This window comes from Globicephala melas, chromosome 3 (genome assembly GCF_963455315.2).
Source record: "Globicephala melas chromosome 3, mGloMel1.2, whole genome shotgun sequence".
Lineage (NCBI taxonomy): Eukaryota > Metazoa > Chordata > Mammalia > Artiodactyla > Delphinidae > Globicephala > Globicephala melas.
The window spans coordinates 115,688,544-115,712,529 of record NC_083316.1 but is presented as its reverse complement, the minus strand read 5'-3'; the positions used below and the strand labels follow the sequence as shown (position 1 = coordinate 115,712,529).

Below are 23,986 nucleotides of genomic sequence, written 5' to 3'. Positions count from 1 at the left end.
GCCCTTACTCTGCCCTGCTGGGCTGCTTAGGAATTAATTGGGCCTTAGCTGCCAGCTTTTGTACATCTGTGTTGACCATTTGAGGCCTTACTTTCCTATTCATATGTATGTGTTTTCTTTTATAAATATCTTTAGTTTTTAATTGTAAGAGTAATAGGTATGAATTTTAAACATCAAACAAGATAGGAGCTTATCAAGTAAAAAGTAAAAGGCTCTTATTGTCTCGTTTTGTCAACCCCTCTCCCCAGTATGTTCCCTTAACTCCCTCAAGATAGTGTGGAACCTTCTGGAGTTTTTTTTTAATGCATATACAAAAGTGCCATATACACACAACACATACTGTGTTAATTTAACCATATCACCTCACTTGTACTGGTTCTGACAGTAACCTTGTGAAAGGTCCAAACAGGGCTAAGGAGGGCAGGAAGGGCAAGGAGGAGAAGAGTGTACTGCCCGGGCCATTTTCTTTCTGCTTGCGTGGTACACAACTGTGGTGGTTCATGCCCTGTTTTTTCCTTTCTCTGAAGGAGTTTGCACTGACCAACCCAGAGGAGAGCAGCACCAAAGAAACAGAGAGAAAGGAAACAGCAGAGGAGGAGCTGGATCCCAAGGTCCTGGAGGTGTTTTACCCGACACATGAGTGGCAGGCACTTCGGCCAGGTACCAAGCCCAGCGCTGTCCCCAGGAAACACACTTGAAATTCAAAATGTGTATGTCCTTTCTCCCCCCAGGGCTGGAAGGAACAGCCCCTCTCTGGCCTCCTGGAGGGGAGTAGGGGTGGCTGCTGCTGCAGGACTCAGGGACCTTCGTTTCCCTGCAGAACAGAAATTGTGGCATCTGAGTGCCCTGGAAGGAAGGCAGGTGGTGGGTGGCCGAGCTTTTGGAGCAAGTGATAGAAAACTTTCTTTCCTTGCACTTCTGAAGCACAGGAGAGGCAGTGACATGTGCCTCACTCTGCAAATGCTATTTTGGGCTCTGCTGCTCGGCTCAGTGCTGCTGAAATATTGTTCATGGGAGAGTCCGGAGCACTGGTGCGGGGCAGGAGTTTTCTGTTGTTAAAGGAACCTGTGCCAAGAAACAGGGGCTGTTCCTGGCCTGGTTTTTAAATGGAGCATCCTCAGAAGGAGCAACTTTCTAACCCTTTTATGGCCCTGGGCCCAGGGCTTAAAATAATAATGAAAAAAGCCAGCAGTTGTGGTGTTTACCACATTCAGATACTGTGCTACGTGCTTCATGTGCATAATCTTGTTCAGTCTTCACAATAATAGGAGCTATTATTGTCTTTATATTCAGATGAAAACATTGAGACTCAGAGAGGTTAGGTGACTTGACCTATGTCATTCAGCCAACTTGTCCTATGTCATTGACCCCAGCCTGGACCCATCTTCCTCTCACTTGTTCTTCTAGAGTCCCATCTGTCCTTGGCTGGAGCCCGACTCTGGTGACACTTGAGCCCATTTTCAGGAGTAGGCTATTTGCGTTCTGCACTGTGGCGGGTGGATGGCAAGCCCTGGCAGCTGCCAGAGTATAGTTTCATCAACTCCTTGCTGATATTCATCACCATGTCCTCACTGCCCCCATTGCTGCTGTGCTGGCAGGGGCAGCGTTTGCTGTGCCAGCCAACTATCTGGTAGCAATATCACTCCTGCTGGGCTTGCATGCGGGTAGTTGCTGCCACAGAAGAGTGATGAATCACCAAGGAAACCAAGTAGGTGCTAATGGAGTTGGGTAGAGGGAGATTTTAGGGACAGAGTTACTGGGTTTAGCAGATCCAACCTCTGGCTGGCCTCCTCCACCTTCCCTGAGAACTGAGCCCCCCTGGTCTTTGGGGACTAAAACTAGAGGGGCTCTCAGGGTGTGGGAAGTGGAGGATGTATGCTGTATACACTGATTTTACGTGATTAAAAGTGCTTGTACCACTTTTAACCAGGCAAGTGCCTTGAGCCGATGGAGGTCAATGTCCTGTCATCCCTACTCCTACCGTCTCTTTTCCTGTGGCACCCTTCAGGACCCCAGTCCACATTGCAGAACAAGCCTGAAAGTTCTGACCCAGGGCCCTTGCCCAGCCTCTGGGCAGTGGGGCTCCTGTTCATGGTTAAGCAAAAGAGCCCTTTTTGTATCTTTGGGGAGGGAGGGCCAGATCCTGTGTAACAAGGGCAGGCTGAGGGCTCTGAGCACCTCCTGGAGAATTAGAGTGGAGTACTGATTTTTATATTTAACTTGTTGCCCCATTGACATCATCTTCTGCCTTCTAGTTTCTCAATAGCCCCTTATAAGTTGTTCTGCCCCAAAGTCCCTTGAAGCTGCCCCAAAGGCTGGGGTGTTATGCTGGAGCACAGACACTCAGCTCTGGGGGCAAAGCAAGTCTAGGTCCAGACATGCTTGCCCCATATCCCAAGAGTGTTTTTCATTTCACCTACACTCACCCCCAAAGCAGGACCAGTGAGGGGAGGGAAAGTGAGAGATTTGTTATGGCCTCAGGGTTTGATGTGTGGTGACTGAGTCTGGTACTGTCGAGGCAGACAAGACTCTCTTAGGTCCCAGAACAGGATCAAGGTGTTCTGTGTGTATATTAAGGTTTTATATGTTATGTCTGTTGGTAGGAAATTGACATCTCAGTAGTCTGTGTGGATAGCTGGCACTTACCTTTAATCAGAGTATATTTAATTCACCACATAACGAATGCTGCCTGGGAGCTTCCATCACAGCTACTGAAAGGTTAAAAGGAATGTAGCCAGTCCCAGGGTGAGTAGATAAATGAGGAGGTAGTATAATTTAGTGGTAGAGAGCACAGACTTTATTTTATTTTTTAAAGATTTATTTATTATTCATTTATTTATTTATTTTTGGCTGTGTCGGGTCTTAGTTGCAGCATGCAGGATCTTTGTTGAGGCATGTGGGATCTTTTGTTGCGGCACGCGGGGTTGTGGTGCGTGGGCTTTACTCTAGTTGTGGCATGCGGGTTTTCTCTCCTCTAGTTGTGGTGCGTGGGTTCCAGAGCGCATGGGCTCCGTAGTTTGCAGCATGTGGGCTCTAGTTGAGGTACGTGAGCTCAGTAGTTGTGGCGTGCAGGCTTAGTTGTCCCATGGCGTGTGGGATCTTAGTTCCCTGACCAGGGATTGAACCCGCATTCCCTGCATTGTAAGGCATATTTTAGCACTGGACCACCAGGGAAGTCCCAAGCACAGACTTTAGACTGATCCAGTCCTGGGTTCAAATCTTAGCTTTGCTACTTAGGGGATCTTGGGCAAGTCACTGAATCCTTCTGCCCTTCAGTTCCCCCATTGGTGATGTTGGGGAAATGTCCTGCCCTGCCTGCTGCAGAGGCTGTTTTGAGGATTCCCAACATGTAGACGTTACTCAGTACACAGCAGTTCTGATTTTTAATGGTAAATTTGCCATTTGTGCCACTCCTTAAACTTGATTGTGGAATTGGATGCCAGTGAGGGTACATGAGTATGTAGCCTTCCTGTCCTCTCTGGCTTTAGATAGGGAAGGGAACTTATGGTGACAAGGAGAGACTTTCATGGTCATGGGATGTTCTCCCTCTTTCCTTCCAGGGAGATTTTTGATAAGGGAGCAGAAGGGGTTAATACAACATTTCCTGCCTGAGAGCTAGGTGCATGGCATAGGAAGATGGTGGAATATCTTTTGGGGACTTTTTTTTTTTTTTTTGCTGTATGCGGGCCTCTCACGGTTGTGGCCTCTCCCGTTGCAAAGCACAGGCTCTGGACGTGCAGGCTCAGCGGCCATGGCTCACGGGCCCAGCCGCTCCGTGGCATGTGGGATCTTCCCGGACCGGGGCACGAACCCGTGTCCCCTGCATCGGCAGGCGGACTCTTAACCACTGCGCCACCAGGGAAGCCCTTTTGGGGACTTTTAAGAGAATGGCAAAATGGCTAGTTTATGTTGACAGTTATTGATTTCAGTTCAGTACCTTCTGTCTCTTTAGGTCTCTGAAGGGAGGACCTCATCTCTGTTGTCCTCAGGTCTCCAAGGAGGGGATACTGGGCTACATGGTCTGGGCTCATTTGAAGGCAGATTTCCTGACTGCCTGCTGTGGCCTGGAATACCAGGGGACCAACCCGTAACTTCATGGACCTTCCTACCAGGCCAGATAGGAGTTGGGCCCCAGTCACTTAGCCCTGGAGCAGCTGTAGGTCACCCTCCTGAAGTCTCCCTGCCTCTGTTATTACTGTCAGCATCCTCACTGCGAGTCGCTTGTTCCTGGAAGTGATTTTCCTGTCTCTTTCTCTCTCTCTCCTGGTTTATTTTGGGATCTGTCGTACCTTACGGAGGCACAGCAAGCATTTGAGTGTGGATTCAGCATCAGCTGTTCACAAGCAAGCAGAGGAAAGCTGTTTGCTGGCAGGTCCTGTGGGTTCTGGGCAGGGAACTCAGGAATTTGTCCTAGGGCTGAGGACCCCTGTACCCCAGGCTTTGTGCCTGTGCACTTGTTATTAGAGAAAACTGGTCACAGCCAGATATTGTGGGTCTTTTGCTCCCTGGGCATTTCCTGAGATCCTGCTTTGTGCCAGGCACTGTACTGGTAGCCAGAGACAGATAATAGTTCACATTTACTTAGCATCGACTGTGCCAGGCATCTTTTGAGGGCAGGTGCTATAACTACCCTCATTTTCATAGACAAAAATGAGTCTCAGAGATAAGTGACTTAGCCAAATGACCAGTAGGTGGTAGAGACAGAATTCAGATCTAGCTTTGTTTGGCCCTAAGCTTGAGCTCTTAACCACTGTACCATAATGTCTTTCCGGGTAGCAAATGCGACATGACCCCTGCCTTCCAGCAGCTTATGGTCTCACAGAGGATACAGAGAGAAAAAGTGTTTTGGATGTCCTGGTTTGTTTTGGAAGTGTCCTGTGCTCAGTGAGGGCACAAAGGCGGGTATGGGGAGGCCAGGCCAGGGCCTTCTCTCTATCCCTGAGATCTTGGTAGAGCTTTGAGTCAAATTTTATGATGCTAAACTTCCAAACCCACCTTCAGTTCTCTTTTTGAACTGTGTGGCCTTGGTCAGTTTGATTAGAATCTCTGAACCTTAGTTTCCTCATATGGAAATAGGGATGAAAATACCTACTTCACAGAGATGGTGTGAGACTGAAACAAGATTAACACGTGTAAAATGTTTCACTCTGGGCCTGACACATAGGAAATATTCAATAAATGGCTATAGTTGTCATTTAAAAAATATACCTTTGCTGCTGCCTCCCTTTCCTTGGGGACCTGAAGGAAAAGTGGAGGTGATGAGGCTATCTGAGCAAAGGCCTCTCTTGTTTTGCCCCTTACCCAGTGCTATATGTTGGCCTCATATGGGTTCAGGGAAGCTTAGACTTGGGGCTTCTTATTGACCTGAGGTGACTTCCAGGCTCTGAAATACTGTGTGAGAGCCTCTGGAATATTGGCATTAGCACAAAGAGCCACTTGATGGGAGCATGCAGGAAGCCTGTGCAGGAACACGTTCATGTGAGGGGGTTAAAAAAAAAAAAAAGTCTAAATCATCAACAACTGATGAGAGCAATCCAAGAATTATAGAGCACCAGCCATCTGGTCAGATCATTTCAGATCTGCACGAGCAATAGGAGGGAATTGAATTTTAAAAACCTCATTTATGATAGACCAGCTACTCTGTTTCAGGCACTTAAGGGAGGAGTCTGATTTCCTGCAGGCCCTGGACATCTGTCTGAAGGAACACCTGACTCTGGTCTGGGTGACTCTGCAGGATTGTCTTTGTGAGACCTTTGGCCCCTTGCAGCTTAGAAGAGGCTGTGTGATCTTCCAATCCTCAGACACCAACTTGGTATCCAATAATTCAATTCATTTCTGACACTATCTACCTGGAATTAGTGTCAGATCCCACAGTTAAAGGGCTCAGTCCCACTGCCTCTAATTCAGATGCTAGTCACAAGTCCCAGGCCACTGGACTTGTGACTGACCAGCTATAAATTAGGGATTCCCACAGTTCCCTCCTCAGGTTTGATAATTTGCTAGAACAGCTTACAGAACTCAGGAAAACACTTTACTTATGTTTACTGGTTTTTTATAAAGGCTACAACTCAGAATAGCCAAGTGGAAGAGATGCATAGAAGGTATGGGGGGTGGGGTGCAGAGCTTTCATGCCCTCTCTGGACACACTGCCCTCCCAGTACTTCTAGGTGTTCACCAATCAGAAGCTCTTGGAAGCCCCCTAGGGGCTTTTATGGAGGTTTCATTATTTAGGCATGATTGATTAAGTCATTGGCCATTGGAGATTGAACTCAGTCTCCAGCCCCCCTTTCCTCCCTGGAGGTGGGGCTAAAAGTTCCAACTGTCTAATCAAGGCGTGGTCTTTCTGGTGACCTGCCCTCATCTTGAAGTTACCTAATTCCACACACACACACACACACACCCAGCCACCCATCCACCCATCCCCCCGCAAGAGTCATTTCAGGAACCAGGGATAAAAACCAGATACTTTTTTTTTTTTTAAATACCACAGGCTACAATTGAGGTGGGACTAAGGGGCAAAGCTCCCAGTGCCTTTTGCCACCTACCCAGCTCTGTGGTAGTCAGGAGGGATCTTCCTTACAGGTTATCTTATTCCCCAGGATGGTCCACAAGAGTATGACCTGCTTGTGTCCCATCGTTCACACACAGGCACACACACACCTCGAGGCCTATGAGCGGTGGGTGAGAGTAGGGGTATTGGTTAAGGGCAGTTCATACCTAAGCTCCTTTTGCTCATGAGAGTGGGGAGGTTGGGACTTCTTGGCTGCCACTGGGAGGTAATGGCCTGAGGGAGGGCTATAGCAAGGGGCCTCTGTTGAATGATCTTTCACCCTGGCTCAGAGCAGTGCTGGAAAAGTGGAGCAGGGGCGGGATAGAGGAAACTGCATGCTTTTTGTGTGGTGTGGTAATCTATGTCCTCTCTTGAACACAAGTTGCTATCTCCAACAACTTTTCAGTATGAGGTGTTCAGCAGAGCTTATCTTTGGTGCTACCTCCTTCTGCATAGTGCCTTCCTCCCCTACTTTGAAACCTTTCAAGTCTTCTGGGGATTCCCCAAGAACTTCATTTGTTTCTCTCCTGCCTATACTTCTAGTTCATCTCCCCCATTACTGCCACCTCTCTAGCCTTTGTTAAGCATCTCTACTCTGAGCATCTCCTTTACTCCTTATCAGTATGAGTTTGTCAGGGAACTGCTGGGGGCATAGCAGGATGCCAGGCCTCTTGAGACCTGTAGGAGCAATGTCAGAGGCTCCAAATTACCCTGTACTGGGAGAGAAAATAATGGTGGGCTGGAATACGTGAAGGCCCCACATGGCTCCATAAGGACAGTTTAGAGCTCTTCATTTCAGAGAGACACCATTTCCCATATGTGAACTTCTCCCAGGATGGCTGACCACTGCCCCATAGCAGCCAAATTCCACACCCCCCTGGGAGGAGCAGGTGGAGGCCAGGGCAGGATGGCCACTGTCAAGGTTGAGGCCACTTTGAGACTAGCTGGCTGAGCACTGTACTGGCACCAGAGCATCTCTGCCTGGGCTTTGGCCTTAAGTACCTGGATGGGGCAGGCCTGGGTCCAGTTTTCAGTCTGTGGACTTGGATGGTTGGACATCTGCTTTCTAACAAGCGTTTACATGCTTAATGCTCACCCTAGGCCCTTATTCTTCCCTTCTTCTCCTTCCTCCATCTACTGGTTCTCTCTGAGGTTTAATAAAGAGTACTTAGAGTTGCACAGCCTCAGCTTTCAAAGATCGGGACCCGCAAACTGACTTAAGTAAAAAAACTTAGACTGGATTAGGGATAATGGAAAACTAGCTGCCAAAACCAGTTCTGGCCCTTATACCCAGGGCTTGACTTTAATTCAGAGAATCTGTGGAGCCTCCACTTCCCTTCTTTCTCTAATATTGCCCTCGCCCTACTGGCTAAGACTGTCTAGGCTATCTCCAAGGTTGGGATTAACCAGGGCTGGGAATAGCTCTCAAGGACTGATCTGGAGCTGGGATGAGAGGCCCTTTTCCAGAGCTTGTTCCATTCCTAGATTTGTCACAGTACTGGAGGTAGGACTTGATTGGTAACTTAAGAGGAGATAATATTTGACTAGGTAGAGAAGAGGACAGGTAGGAGGGGAGGATGACATGAACTCTCACTTTAAAAGTGAGAGTATATCTACCTGGTAGGAGAGGCAGAGATGTGTAGCAGAATAATGGGATGGTGGTGGTACGCAGCATCCCCTCTGTCAGGATAGGGGGTGGTAGGAGGAAAGAGAATTGAAAAGCAGTAGATCTAACTATGTGAAAATAAGTGTGTAGTTTAGTCCATTCAGGGCTGTGCCGTGAATGGGAGATGAGGAAATGAAGAAGGACGATATAAACTCCTGAGTCTGAGGAGTTTGAAAATAAGTGGAAGAAGAGAATGAAAACGGTAACTTCACAGATAGCCACACCAAAAAATTCATTTCTTGTTACATTTGTTGAACTCCTATAATGTTCCAGGTATAGTACTTGATGTCGGAGATACCATGGTGGGCATTGACAGAGGGGCTTGCCTGCCTGGGCTTATGGTGGAGGAAGACCCCAGGCAGGAATATAATGCTGTGAGAAGACAGAGGTGTGGCCCTGAAGGAACATCTTCCCAGAGGCAGCTCTTCATTTCAGAGAGACACGGAAGCATTGAAGCTGAATGGAGAGAGCTTTTGTGTGCGTTGGAAGGCAGAGGGGGAAGGAGGCACTGCTGACAGATTTGAAATCCTAGAGAGAAGATCATTGATGAGGCAAAGTTGTTTAGGTGGCAGATGGAAAGACTTGGCCTCATGAATGTGATGAGCCTTGGAAATTTGAAGCACAGCCTAGAGAAAAACAAGGAAAAGTACGAGAGATGTAGAGGGAAATTGAGGAAGCTTCCATTAGATGTCTTCGATTTTCTGAGTCAAGCCAAGGGTGGGGTTTTTACCTTGGATGATGAAAGAGAAGGCCTTGATTGGGTGCTTAAGGAATGGTGAGGTTAAGGAATAACCACTGTGAGGAAGTTGCTCAATCAAGCGGTCAGAACTAAGCATTGCCCAGCATCAGGGGCAAGTTGACGACTGACAGCCTGACTTTGTTCTGGGCCAGGACCAGTGGACTTGGTGACTTTCTAGAGCAATGTGAGCCCTGGACAGTGGTTAGGTGAAGTGTGAGGAAAGATGGGTAGATCATTAAGGAGACTGTTGGATTGTCTTTGGGATTGATGAGGGAGACTTTTAGCCTATGGGGCAAGCTGGAGAGCTTTAGTGGAAGCTCCTCTGAACCTACTCTAACCTCCCCTCTTCTGAAACAGGGATTATCAGGACTCTTTGAGGCTCTTGGCAGTGCTCAAAGTCAGAGTTCGGGTGGTACCCCACTAGCCACTGATCTTCTAGGCAGGCCTGAAAAGAACCTGAATGAAGCAGAGCTTGTGTGCAGTGGGCTCTGTAAGCCTTTTGTTCCTTGTGCTCTGATCAGACTGATTTTATTTCTGTTCATGTTGGGGTTTTGCTTTGTTACTTTTCATAGACTAGTAGGTTATTGGTCTTGCCTTATTTCCCATAATATGTTGATTTGAGACAAACAAATTGATTTATATTTTAATTTCTTTAGTTCTCAGAATAGTCTGTTTGTAGTTTATATAATGCAGTTGTTTGAAAGGAGAGAATCATTTCTTTGGATTAAAAAGTTTTCAGATTTGATTACCTGTGGCCATAATTAGTTTATCTGAGCAGAGGTGAGGTTTTTTGTTTTAACATCTTTATTGGAGTATAATTGCTTTACAATGGTGTGTTAGTTTCTGCTTTATAACAGAGTGAATCAGCTATACATATACATATATCCCCATATCTCTTCCCTCTTGTGCTCCCTCCCTCCCATCCTCCCACCCCTCTAGGTGGTCACAAAGCACTGAGCTAATCTCCCTGTGCTATGCGGCTGCTTCCCACTAGCTATCTATTTTACGTTTGGTAGTGTATATATGTCCATGCCACTCTCTCACTTTGTCCCAGCTTACCCTTCCCCCTCCCGTATCCTCAAGTCCATTCTCTAGTAGGTCTGTGTCTTTATTCCCGTTCTGCCCCAAGGTACTTCATGACCTTTTTCTTTTTATTTCATACATATATGTTAGCATATGGTATTTGTTTTTCTCTTTCTGACTTACTTCACTCTATATTGACAAACTCTAGGTCCATCCACCTCACTACAAATAACTCTATTTCGTTTCTTTTTATGGCTGAGTAATATTCCATTGTATACACGTGCCACATCTTCTTTATCCATTCATCTGTCGATGGACACTTAAGTTGCTTCCATGTCCTGGCTATTGTAAATAGAGCTGCAGTGAACATTGTGGTACATGACTCTTTTTGAATTATGGTTTTCTCAGGGTATATGCCCAGTAGTGGGATTGCTGGGTCGTATGGTAGTTCTATTTTTACTTTTTTAAGGAACCTCCATACTGTTCTCCATAGTGGCTGTATCAATTCACATTCCCACCAACAGTGCAAGAGGGTTCCCTTTTCCTCACACCCTCTCCAGCATTTATTGTTTGTAGATTTTTTGATGATGGCCATTCTGACTGGTGTGAGATGATACCTCATTGTAGTTTTGATTTGCATTTCTCTAATAATTAATGATGTTGAGCATTCTTTCATGTGTTTGTTGGCAATCTGCATATCTTCTTTGGAGAAATGTCTGTTTAGGTCTTCTGCCCATTTTTGTATTGGGTTGTTTGTTTTTTTGATATTGAGCTTCATGAGCTGCTTGTAAATTTTGGAGATTAATCCTTTGTCAGTTGCTTCATTTGCAAATATTTTCTCCCACTCTGAGCGTTCTCTTTTCGTCTTGTTTATGGTTTCCTTTGCTGTGCAAAAGCTGTTAAGTTTCATTAGGTCCCATTTATTTATTTTTGCTTTTATTTCCATTTCTCTAGCAGGTGGGTCAAAAAGGATCTTGCTGTGATTTATGTCATAGAGTGTTCTGCCTGTGTTTTCCTCTAAGATTTTGATAGTGTCTGGCTTTACATTTAGGTCTTTAATCCATTTTGGGTTTATTTTTGTGTATGGTGTTAGGGAGTGTTCTAATTTCATTCTTTTACATGTAGCTGTCCAGTTTTCCCAGCACCACTTATTGAAGAGGCTATCTTTTCTCCACTGTATATTCTTGCCTCCTTTATCAAAGATAAGGTGACCATATGTGCATGGGTTTATCTCTGGGCTTTCTATCCTGTTCCATTGATTTATATTTCTGTTTTTGTGCCAGTACCATACTGTCTTGATTACTATAGCTTTGTAGTATAGTCTGAAGTCAGGGAGCCTGATTCCTCCAGCTCCGTTTTTCTTTCTCAAGATTGCTTTGGCTATTTGGGGACTTTTGTGTTTCCACAAAATTGTGAAATTTTTTTGTTCTAGTTCTGTGAAAAATGCCAGTGGTAGTTTGATAGGGATTGCATTGAATATGTAGATTGCTTTGGGTAGTAGAGTCATTTTCACAATGTTGATTCTTCCAATCCAAGAACGTGGTATATGTCTCCATCTATTTGTATCATCTTTAATTTCTTTCATCAGTGTCTTATAGTTTTCTGCATACAGGTCTTTTGTCTCCTTAGGTAGGTTTATTCCTAGGTATTTTATTCTTTTGTTGCAATGGTAAACGGGAGTTGGGAGTGTTCCTTAATTTCACTTTCAGATTTTTCATCATTAGTGTGTAGGAATGCAAGAGATTTCTGTGCATTAATTTTGTATCCTGCTACTTTACCAAATTCATTGATTAGCTCTAGTAGTTTTCTGGAAGCATCTTTAGGATTCTGTATGTATAGTATCATGTTATGTGCAAAGAGTGACAACTTTACCACTTCTTTTCTGATTTGGATTCCTTTATTTTTCTTTCTCCTCTGATTGCTGTGGCTAAAACTTCCAAAACAATGTAGAATAATAGTGGTGAGAGTGGGCAACCTTATTTTGTTCCTGATCTTAGAGGAAATGGATTAGTTTTTCACCATTTGTCATATATGGCCTTTATTCTGTTGAGGTAAGTTCCCTCCATGCCTACTTTCTGGAGGGTTTTTATCGTAAATGGGTGTTGATTTTGTCAAAAGCTTTTTCTGCATCTATTGAGATGATCATATGGTTTTTATTCTTCACTTTGTTAATATGGTGTATCAGATTGATTGACTTGCGTATATTGAAGAATCCTTGCTTTCCTGGGAAAAACCCCACTTGATCATGGTGTATGATCCTTTTAATGTGCTGTTGGATTCTGTTTGCTAGTATTTTGTTGAGGATTTTTGCATCTATGTTCATCAGTGATACTGCCCTGTAGTTTTCTTTCTTTGTGACCTCTTTGTCTGGTTTTGGTATCAGGGTGATGGTGGCCTCTTTGAATGAGTTTGGGAGTGTTCCTCTCTCTGCTATATTTTGGAAGTGTTTGAGAAGGATAGGTGTTAGCTCTTCTCTAAATATTTGATAGAATTTGCCTGTAAAGCCATCTGGTCCTGGGCTTTAGTTTGTTGGAAGATTTTTAATCACAGTTTCAATTTCAGTGCTTGTGATTGGTCTGTTTATATTTTCTGTTTCTTCCTGGTTCAGTCTCGGAAGGTTGTACCTTTCCAAGAATTTGTCCATTTCTTCCAGGTTGTCCATTTTATTGGCATAGAGTTGCTTGTAGTAATCTCTCATGATCCTTTGTATTTCTGCAGTGTCAGTTGTTACTTCTCCTTTTTCATTTCTAATTCTGTTGATTTGAGTTTTCTCCCTTTTTTTCTTGATGAGTTTGGCTAATGGTTTATCCAGTTTGTTTATCTTCTCAAAGAACCAGCTTTTAGTTTTATCGAACTTTGCTATTATTTTCTTCATTTCTTTTTCATTTATTTCTGATCTGTTCTTTATGATTTCTTTCTTTCTGCTAACTTTGGGGTTTTTTGGTTCTTCTTTCTCTAATTGCTATAGGTGTAAGGTTAGGTTGTTTATTTGAGATGTTTCTTAAGGTAGGATTGTATTGCTATAAACTTCCCTCTTAGAACTGCTTTTGCTGCATCCCATAGGTTTTGGGTTGTCATGTTTTCATTGTCATTTGTTTCTAGGTATTTTTTGATTTCCTCTTTGATTTCTTCAGTGATCTCTTGGTTATTAAGTAGTGTATTGTTTAGCCTTCATGTGTTTGTATTTTTTACAGGTTTTTTCCTGTAATTGGTATCTAGTCTCATAGTGCTGTGGTCAGAAAAGATACTTGATACGAGTTCAATTTTTTAAAATTTACCAAGGCTTGATTTGTGACCCAAGATATGATCTATCCTGGAGAATGTTCCATGAGCACTTGGGAAGAAAGTGTGTTCTGTTGTTTTTGGATGGAATGTCCTATAAATATCAGTTAAGTCCATGTTGTTTAATGTATCATTTAAAGCTTGTGTTTCCTTATTTATTTTCATTTTGGATGATCTGTCCATTGGTGAAAGTGGGGTGTTAAAATCCCCCATGTGATTGTGTTACTGTCGATTTCCCCTTTTATGGTTGTTAGCTTTTGCCTTATGTACTGAGGTGCTCGTATGTTGGGTGCATAAATATTTACAATTGTTATATCTTCTTCTTGGATTGATCCCTTGATCATTATGGAGTGTCCTTCTTTGTCTGTTGTAATAGTCTTTGTTTTAAAGCCTATTTTATCTGATATGAGAATTGCTGCTTTAGCTTTCTTTTGATTTCCATTTTCATGGAATATCTTTTTCCATCCCCTCACTTCCAGTCTGTATGTGCCCCTAGGTCTGAAGTGGGTCTCTTGTAGACAGTGTGTATACAGGTCATTTTTATGTATCCATTCAGCCAGTCTATTTCTTTTGGTTGAAGTATTTAATCCATTTACATTTAAGGTAATTATCGATATGTATGGTCCTATTACCATTTTCTTGTTTTCGGTTTGTTATTGTAGGTCTTTCCTTTCTCTTGTGTTTCCTGCCTAGAGAATTTTCTTTCCTTTTGTTGTAAAGCTTGTTTGGTGGTGCTGAATTCTCTTAGCTTTTGCTTGTCTGTAAAGGTTTTCATTTCTCCATCGAATCTGAATGAGATCCTCGCTTGGTAGAGTAATCTTGGTTGTAGGTTTTTCCCTTTCATCACTTTAAATATGTCCTGCCACTCCCTTCTGGCTTGCAGAGTTTCTGCTGGAAGTTCAGTTTTTAACCATATGGGGATTCCCTTGTATGTTATTTGTTGTTTTTCCCTTGCTGCGTTTTTTTTTTTTTTTTTTTTTTTTTGCGGTACACGGGCCTGTCACTGTTGTGGCGTCTCCTGTTGCGGAGCACAGGCTCTGGATGCGCAGGCTCAGCGGCCATGGCTCACGGGCCCAGCCGCTCTGCGGCATGTGGAATCTTCCTGGACCAGGGCATGAACCCGTGTCCCCTGCATTGGCAGGTGGACTCTCAACTTCTGCGCCACCAGGGAAGTCCTTCCCTCGCTGCTTTTAATATTTTTTCTTTGTATTTAATTTTTGATAGTTTTATTAATATGTCTTGGCGTGTTTCTCCTTGCATTTATCCTGTATGGGACTCTCTGTGCTTCCTGGACTTCATTAACTATTTCCTTTCCCATATTTGGGAATTTTTAACTATAATCTCTTCAAATATTTTCTCAGTCCCTTTCTTTTTCTCTTCTTCTTCTGGGACCCCTATAATTCGAATGTTCGTGTGTTTAATGTTGTCCCAGAGGTCTCTGAGGCTGTCCTCAATTATTTTAATTCTTTTTTCTTTATTCTGCTCTGCAACAGTTATTTCCACTGTTGTATCTTTCAGGTCACTTATCCGTTCTTCTGCCTCAGTTAATCTGCTATTGATTCCTTCTAGAGAATTTTTCATTTCATTTTTTGTGTTGTTCATCACTGTCTTAAGTCCTTGTTAAACATTTCTTGTTTTTTCTCCATTCTATTTCCAAGATTTTGGATCATCTTTACTATCATTATTCTCAATTCTTTTTCAGGTAGACTGCCTATTTCCTCTTCATTTGTTTGGTCTGGTGGGTTTTTACCTTGCTCCTTCATCTGCTGTGTGTTTCTCTGTCTTCTCCTTTTGCTTAACTTACTGTGTTTGGGGTCCCCTTTTTGCAGGCTGCTGGTTCGTAGTTCCCGTTGTTTTTGGTGTCTGCCCCCAGTGGCTAAGATTGGTTCAGTGGGTTGTGTAGGCTTCCTGGTGGAGGGGACTAGGGCCTGTTTTCTGGTGGATGAGACTGGATCTTGTCTTTCTGGTGGGCAGGTCCACGTCTGGTGGTGTGTTTTGTGGTGCTGTGACCTTATTATGATTTTAGGCAGCCTCACTGCTAACAGGTGCGGTTGTGTTCCTGTCTTGCTAGTTGTTTGGCATAGGGTGTCCAGCACTGTAGCTTGCTGGTTGTTGAGTGGAGCTGGGTCTTGGCGTTGAGATGGATATCTCTGGGAGATTTTCACCATTTGATGTTACGTGTAGCTGGGAGCTCTCTGGTGGACCAGTGTCCTGAACTCGGCTCTCCCATCTCAGAGGCACAGGCCTGACGGCTGGCCGGAGCACCAAGACCCTGTCATCCACACGACTCAATAAAAGAGAGAAAGAAAGGGAGGGAGGGAGGGAGGAAGGAAGGACGGAAGAAAAATAAAGTTATTAAAAATAAGAAAAATAATTTAAAAAGTAATAAAACAAAAGAAATAAGAGAGCAACCAAACCAAAAACTAATCCCCCAATGATAACAGGCGTTAAAAACTATACTAAAAAAAAAAAAAAAAAAAAGAATAGACAGAATCCTAGGACAAATGGTAGAAGCACAGCTCTACAGACAAAGTCACACACAGAAGCATACACATACACACAAAAAGAGAAAAAGGGAAAACAATATATGTATTGTTGCTCCCAAAGTCCAGCGCCTCAATTTGGGATGATTCGTTGTCTATTCAGGTATTCCACAGATGCAGGGTACATCAAGTTGATTGTGGAGATTTAATCCGCTGCTCCTGAGGCTTCTGGGAGAGAGTTCCCCTTCTTTTCTTTATTCACACACCTTCTGGGGTTCAGCTTTGGGTTTGGCCCCGCCTCTGCGTGTAGGTCGACTGAGGGCGTCTGTTCCTTGCTCAGACAGTACGGGGTTAAAAGAGCAGCTGATTGGGGGGCTCTGGCTCACTCAGGCCAGGAGGAGGGCAGGGTTAGGAATGCGGGGCGAGCCTGTGGCGGCAGACGCCAGCATGACGTTGCACCAGCCTGAGGCACGCCCTGTGTTCTCCTGGGGAAGTTGTCCCTGTATCACGGGACCCTGGTAGTGGCGGGTTGAACAGGCTCCCGGGAGGGGAGGTATGGATAGTGACCAGTGCTTGCACACGGGCTTCTTGGTGGCTGTAGCAGCAGTCTTAGCGTCTCATGCCCTTCTCTGGGGTCCGCGCCGATAGCCGCCGCTCGCGCCCATCTCTGGAGCTCGTTTAGGCCGCGCTCTTAATCCCGTCTCCTCACGCAACGTGAAACAGAGGCAAGAAAATGTCTCTTGCCTCTTTGGCAGCTCCAGACCTTTTCCCTGACTCCCTCCCGGCTAGCCGTGGCGCACTAGCCCCCTTCATTCTGTGTTCACGCAGCCAACCCCAGTCCTCTCCCTGGGATCCGACCTCCGAAGCCCGAGCCTCAGCTCCCAGCCCCCGCCCGCCCCGGTGGGTGAGCACACAAGCCTCTCAGGCTGGTGAGTGCTGGTCGGCACCGGTTCTCTGTGCGGGAATCTCTCCGCTTTGTCCTGCGCACCCCTGTTGCTGTGCTCTCCTCCGTGGCTCCAAAGCTTACCCCCTCCGCCACCCCCTGTCTCTGCCCGCGAAGGGTTTCCTAGTGTGTGGAAACCTTTCCTCCTTCACAGCTCCCTCCCACTGGTGCAGGTCCCATCCCTATTCTTTTGTCTCTGTTTTTTTCTTTTGCCCTACCCATGTACGTGGGGAGTTTCTTGCCTTTTGGGAGGTCTGAGGTCTTCTGCCAGCATTCAGGTGTTCTTTAGGGGTTGTTCCACATGTAGATGTATTTCTGATGTATTTGTGGGGAGGAAGGTGATCTCCACGTCTTACTCTTCCACCATCTTGAAGCTCCTCCCCAAGGTGAGTTTTTATGGAGTAGTAATGTGGTGCTTTTGTCAAGTTTTTTTTTTTTTTGCCTAGCTGAAAGGAAACGACCCCCACCCCAGGCAGCCCTCTACGTGTTGCATAAACATTATTTGTTAACCTCCATTCTGTAATCCAGGTTTTGCCGAGTCAGGCTTTTGGGCAGAGGGTGAGGAGGTTGTCTAGTATCTCATGGCCAAGAATGACTGAGGTGGAATAGGACCCAGGAACTCTAGTCTAGCTGTTGTGGAAGGGAAGAAAACTAACATTTTGGGGGAACCCCCCTTGTCCTTAGTGCTTTATGTACATTATTAAGGGAGGCTTAAAGATGCCCTGTAAAGAAGTGTTTATCTCTTCTCTTGGTCTCTTTTGGAGCCTGTATTTGGTCAGTGAGGGGACCTCAGTTCCCATTGCTCTTCCCAGGATTTTCTTCTTTCTTCTGAAGATAGAAAGTGCAGGATCATTGCTTGAAAGTAGTGCTATTTCAGGTTTCTGTGGGAACAAAATAATGTGAATTTTGGAGGCTGTTGACATTGAGAGGGGAGATTATTTAAGAGGATGAAGAGTTATTCAAGCTGCCCTATCTTCGTTTCCTAGGTTAGATCTTAGGAGTAGATCCAGATGTTCCTTAAACACAGTGGATTAAGTAGCCCTGTGTGCAGTGTGATTGGAGGGCTGTTAGCTGGCTTTAGATTCCCACTGGGTTAGATTGCAGATGGAGAGGCTGGAGGAATTGTTCCCTAAAGACCATTAGCTTTTCAACCTCCAGTATTTGATCGAAATAGCTAGCTGAGGATACCTTGGAGTTAGATACAAAATGGAAGATTTCAAAGGAGGGGGGCTCTTTCTTGCCCAAAGCTGGCAGCCAAGTGAAATGTTTGATTTACAGGAGCCTATCTAAATGGTGGGGGTGGGAGGTGCCCTTTGAGGGAGTGAAGGAAAGTGGGGAGAAGTCAAGAGAAGGACAAATCAAAGGAAGCCTGAGTCTTTTCACCTATTTGCTGACGTCATTTAACCCTACTTATGCATGTCAGTGAAAGTCCTGGTTCTATAGTGACTGAATTTGAACAAAATACTTTTTCTCTGTTTTTTTCCTCCCTTTTCATGCTCTCACCCCTTCTCTCTTCCTCCCTCACTGCCTCCCCTCTTTGCATTCTTTTCTCCCTTGCTGTAATGGCCTCTACCTGCTGCTGAGTGTCAGGTGGCAGGGGTGGATAGATGTGGAGTGTGTAGTTCGGGAAGTATTTTCTCAGTTCTGCCAGCATCAAGAAATGACTTCATAAAGCAATTATACTCCAATAAAGATGTTAAAAAAAAAAAAGAAATGACTTCCAAGCCAGTCCTTTCAGCCATGTATTTCACTGATTAATCAGAACAAGAGGAAAAACACTTTAGTGTTGTCAGAGAGGGGATTTGGGAAAAATCAAGTCTGTGGAACTGAGTGATCTAAAGTCATAGTCATTAACTGCAAGTCCTGGAGTGTAGCCAGAGTTCTTCCCAGCCTGGCTCCCATAGCTGTGTCCCTTGACACTCTGCCCTGTGCTACATGAATGGGTTGTGCCTCAACTTCCCCAAAGAGCCTGATGCTAAAGAGAAGGTGTCAGCTTGTGTTGCCCATCACTGGGCATCCCTGGGCATGACATGGAAAAGAAGCAATCCCAGAAGATTTCTTTTTTATCCTTTGACCGTAACGTCTTCATGTACTTGCAGAAGCCTTTGGAAGAGAGTGCTCTTGAGTTGAGCACACCTACATGCTTGTATGTTTCCCCTTTTCCTGGTACTGGTTGAGGGTGAGGTCTCAGGAGAACACTGCCCTCTTCTTTGTCCTCAGGCCAGGAAGGTGCTTCTTATCAAGAGAAAGAAATTTCTGGTTGTATGGGCATAACTTAGAAATTAAAGTGGATAGTTTGTCTCCCTTGGAAAAAAGACAAAAGCCTAAAATGCCCTCTCTTCAAAGAGACATGTCCTTTAGGGAAGGAGTTGCCAGAGGGCAGAGTCTAGCCTGTATTTTGGTATGTGGTTGTTGTCGCAGTGCCTTGAATATAGCAGACATTAGAGTGTGGCGGAGTCACTCTACCGGGTTCAGCTCTGCCTTTTCCAGCTGGGTAGCCTTGGGCAAGTTATTTAATTCCACTAAGGTTTAATGAAATATCCTGTAATGAAATATCATTTGTAAAATAGGGATAGTAGTAATACCTACTTCAGAGGATTATTTTAAGTGGGGTAAATAAGGTAAGCATAGAAGTGTTTACTTTAGTGCCAGGTATATAGGAATAGCTTAATAAATATTAGCTACTATTGTTTCTGTTGTAGTAAAAATGAGTGGACACCAGACAAACCCAGACTGAGGTATGATCTAAAAATTAACTGACCAGTATTCAAGTATGTCCAGATCGAGAATGACAAAGACCAAGGAACTGTCACAGATTGGAGAAGACTAAGGATACATGACAACTAAATGTGGTGTCATATCCTAGATGAGATTCTGGAACAGAAAAAAGGATATTAGAGGAAAAAATAGGTGAAATGCAAATAATCTGTAGTTTAGTTAACTACTATTGTACCAATGTTGATTTCTTAGTTTTGATAATCGTTCTGTGGTTATGTAAGATGTTAATATTAGGGGAAACTGAGTGAAGGGTATGGGGACTTTTTACTGTTTTTGCAGCTTTTCTCCAAGGCTAAAATTATTTTGAATTAAAAAGTCAAAATAAATGAAGTCCAAGTGACCTCTTAGGTAAAAAGAGAAACTGACCAGGGTGGAGCCATGCATAGCAGGTCATACCTGACTCAGTCTCGCCTCCTATGTCACAGGAAGGGCTCTTACTAAGGGGCCCCAATGCTTGGCCTTTAGCTCCTGAACACCTGCTGCATCCTGAGCAGAGTTTAGGCAGATAATTCGTTGGGTGACAACTCAAGACACATGCCCCAGTTCTGATTCTGCAGTGGTGCCATAGCAACTAGGGTGGAGGCCACTCATTTGGCATTAGGCTGAGTGATGAGGGCATTTGTCTCTGTTCCTTGGAATATAAATGAAATACTGCCTATTTTATCCTATTATCTAAGCACCAATCACTATGGCAATATGTTTGCAGATCTCAATGCCTACCCCTACGCTCACGCTCACTGTTTGATCATCCAGAAGAAAGAAAAATAAGTTCAAACCAAGATTTGCAATAATATATTATTTTCTTTCCTGTTTTAAGTGCCTTTCTCTCACATAAAGCAGGTACTTTGCTGCTCATCTTGGGTGCAGAAGGTACATGTGCTTTTCTTATGACTGATGTGGCCATCTCTGTCATGCTAATAACAGGCTTTGTAGAAGAAAGCCATTATTATCATTGGGAGAATATGAGTCTTGGAGATTTTATTTTTGCATTGAAGTCAGCTGTGGGGGGCGGGGTCTGGAAAGTAGAAAGTCTTCCATTCTAGCCCACAGCTCCCTCGCCAGTATTTACCTTCCAAAAGCCCATATATTTTCTAAGTTAAAAAAAAAAAATCAATGCTAAAGAATGTTCTTTGTATTTTAACTCAGTGGCTAAGGTGTACTGCTTTTTGCTGTTGATTTACAAATTTTATTGTCACACCCTGGGGATGCGTGTGGATTACTCAATAGTGTGACAAATGGCTGGTCTCTGAATTATGTATTGTATTATGGGAGAGTTCATAAACCATATTTCTCTGTAGGATATTTTAGGCATAAGACTAGTATGTGACTCATGTGACTAAAAAAAAGATGGGAGGTGGTGGTGGGAGGGAGAAGTGTCCAGTTCAAGATTGAACAGTACACTACCCCTGAAGGCTTGTGAATGCAGAGGGTTGAAATGCACAGACCTTGGGTGTGGATTGGGAGGATTGGAAGCACCTGGGCTAGAGGAGCAAGACAAGGCTACAAATCAAACCTTTGCTGCACCTTTGCTCAGGCTAGAGCCCCAGTGGAAAGATGACCAGCTTCCTTTCTCCTGGGGCTTCTCTTCAGTCAGATAACAAGTGGCCTGAGGCCAGAGAGTCTTGTACCTTGAGTGGGCCTTACACGCTCCTGCTCCCCCTCCCCCATGCAGCCACTTGTGCTGATGGATGTGTGCAAACTCTTTACAAATGGTTTGGCACTGCTTGGCTTGCAGAGGTTGTCTGTCTCTTTTGAATGAGCAACTTTATATTTGTGGCTTCTTTTCCCTGCACAGAGAGATGTTGCCTTGTGTCAACTTCTGCCTTCTGATGGAAATGTTTACCATCCCTAGGGAAAGGCACCATTCTTTGGGGGTAATGTCTGCCGGTGCTTCCCATGCCTCATGGGAGCATAAGCCTGTGCTTAAGGGTGGACGGGAGGAGGTGGCCATTGAAGCGTGCACAATTGCCACCGAGGCAACCATCTGCCAGTGTCACGGCTCGAAGCCTGCCTTTGAATGTCTGCACTCCCAGGCCTACATGCATTATGCACAGCCTATTCTTTAAATGAGCTTTCTAAGTGTATATAATTCCTTCCTACCCTGTTCTTGTATAGTCTGCCTCAGGGCACCATTCAGAGTCTCCCCTAATTATACTGTAGCTCAGCTTAGTGTCTAGCATTTAGACTTTCTGGTAATAGCTGATTTTTTTTTTGATAGATTTCTAAAACTGCAGTGAGGGATTGATTTATAGTTAAAGGAAGATTTGCTTCTTAAAGGGAAATTATCAACACTGTGATGATACAGTTTCATGGCAGTGGTATTTTGACTCTATCCAAAGCCACAGTCTAGCTTGCCTGGCTTCTTCCAGAATGGACTCTGTAATTTGAGGAGGCTGCTCCAGCATTAGAATGAAATCAGTGCTTCCAGTTGTAGACCACCGTCTTCCCTTCCTGAGATGTAGGGATTTTTGCACATGCTACTTAGAAAAAAGGGATTCATAACATGATTCATTCCTTGCCCACAGATCTAGGATTCCTGCCATCCAGTAAATTTTGGCAGGCAGGCAGTGTATGTGGAGAGTAATTCTTGTCTCCCTGTGCCTGCACTGCTCCCCTCATTGCGTATGCCTCCTGGGTGGAGTCTGGGGTGTCTAGCTTTTCATCTCTGTTGCTTTTCCTCCCAAGCAACCCCTGTGTCTCCTGTAGGTCTGTCTTTTAGTATCTGTGAGGTAGAGGGCACAGTTTTTCATATACCCAGAACTTTATGGAGAGATCTATGGGAAGAGTTCAGGTCCTGAGGTGTTTGAGTACTTACTATGTGCCTACCATTGTGTTAAGTACAGTGGGAGCATAGCAGAGTATCCTGGCTTTAAGCACCACAGGGAATCCATTTGATCAAGAACGTTGGCGGTCCCACCCTTCCATTCATAGGTCTTGATGTGTAGGTGTCTTTGTGTCTGTCATTACAGTGTTGACCTCTTAAAGTCATTAAGGCGTCCAGGTTAGTGCTGGTAAGGCCATGAAGCTGTTAAGAATGAGTTACTGGTCCAGCAATTCCACTCTGTGTATATATTAAAATATATATGCAAAAACCCTAATTGGAAAAGATACATGCACCCCAGTGTTCATAGCAGCATTATTTACAGTTGCCAGGATATGAAAGCAACCTGAGTGTCAATCAACAGATGAATGGATAAAGAAGATGTGATATGTGTGTGTGTGTGTGTGTATATATATATAGGAATACTACTAAGCCATAAAAAAGAATGAAATTTTGCCCTTTGCAGCAACAAGGATGGACTTGGATGGCATAATGCTAAGTGAAATAAGTCAGAAAGGGAAAGACATGTACTGTATTATATCATTTATATGTGGAATCTAAAAAATAAAATGAACTGGTGAACATAACAAAAAGAAGCAGAGTCACAGATACAGAGAACAAACTAGTAGTTACTAGTGGGGATAGGGAAGGGGGAGGGGCAATGTAGGGGTAGGAGATTAGGAGGTACAATCTATTAGGTATAAAATAAGCTACAATGATATATTGTACAGCACAAGGAATATAGACAATATTTTGTTATAACCATAAATGGAATATACCTTTATAAATGTGAATCACTATATTGTATACCTGTAATTTATAGAATATTATACATCAGCTATACTTCAGTTGAAAAAAAGGAATGAGTTGTTGGTGACTTTGGACTCTCCTTTGCCTTATGTTGGGGGAGGGAGAGGAAAAAGGAACATTGTGTTCTAGAAAATCGTTTGCTATGAAGACTTGGTTAAACTTTTTTTCTTCTCACCCACCCCTAGATAAGTCTAAAGAACCTCAGAAAACAGAATGGAGGACAGAATGGAACTTTGGGGGACCAGAGACAATGAGAAATTTCTGAGGTCAGAGAGAGAGCTGCTGGCCCAACAACCTGTTAGAGTAAGAGAAAGGAGTGCCTTCCTCTACCTTCCTCTATTCAGGGAGACCCACTGTGGGCCCAATCTATGAGGGAGTGGGGAGCCCCTCAGAGACTGCTCCCTAGGGATATTGTTGCTGCCTCTGAGGCTCCTGCTTCCCTCTTCACGTAGCCACAGGAAAGCCCATGGTCCTGAGCTGCTCGGCTCTGGCAGCAAGGAGACTGACCACTTGGGAGAGAGACTTAGGACAAGTCTGGACCAGACCAGATGCGACTTCTTTTTAGCTTAGCCAATGGGAAGCTCTTGTCTTAGGAACAACTTCCCTATCTCCTAAGTCTGTGTAGACATGTCTGGAGCTAAGCCTTTCCCTTCCAGTCTGACCTTTTGGGGCTTGCCTCCCTATTTCTGGCTTCAGCAAACTGATCTGCTGGCAAGTTTTGGAGCCATCCCAGCATATGGGGCTTAGCAATGACAAAATCTGTTGTAGGGCTGCCTTTATTGGATATCCTTTGAAATTAACTTTCATGTAGTCTGTAAGTGCCCCACGGGGGCCTCTTCAGGGGTCTCGCCTCTCTCGAACTTCATTCTCCTGCCGACTCCCGTACTCATT

The 23,986-nt window shown here is 44.4% G+C and overlaps 1 protein-coding gene across 5 annotated transcripts in view; it reads left to right on the top strand.

The window, feature by feature from the left end:
• SIL1 (SIL1 nucleotide exchange factor) overlaps positions 1-23,986 on the top strand; it is a 296,914-nt gene that overhangs the window by 118,068 nt on the left and 154,860 nt on the right. For all 5 annotated transcript variants that reach the window (XM_060296274.1, XM_030869480.2, XM_070045202.1 and 2 more), the window contains one exon: positions 528-660. In XM_060296274.1, the coding sequence (XP_060152257.1) occupies positions 528-660 (133 nt within the window). The remainder of the gene's footprint in view (positions 1-527; positions 661-23,986) is intronic.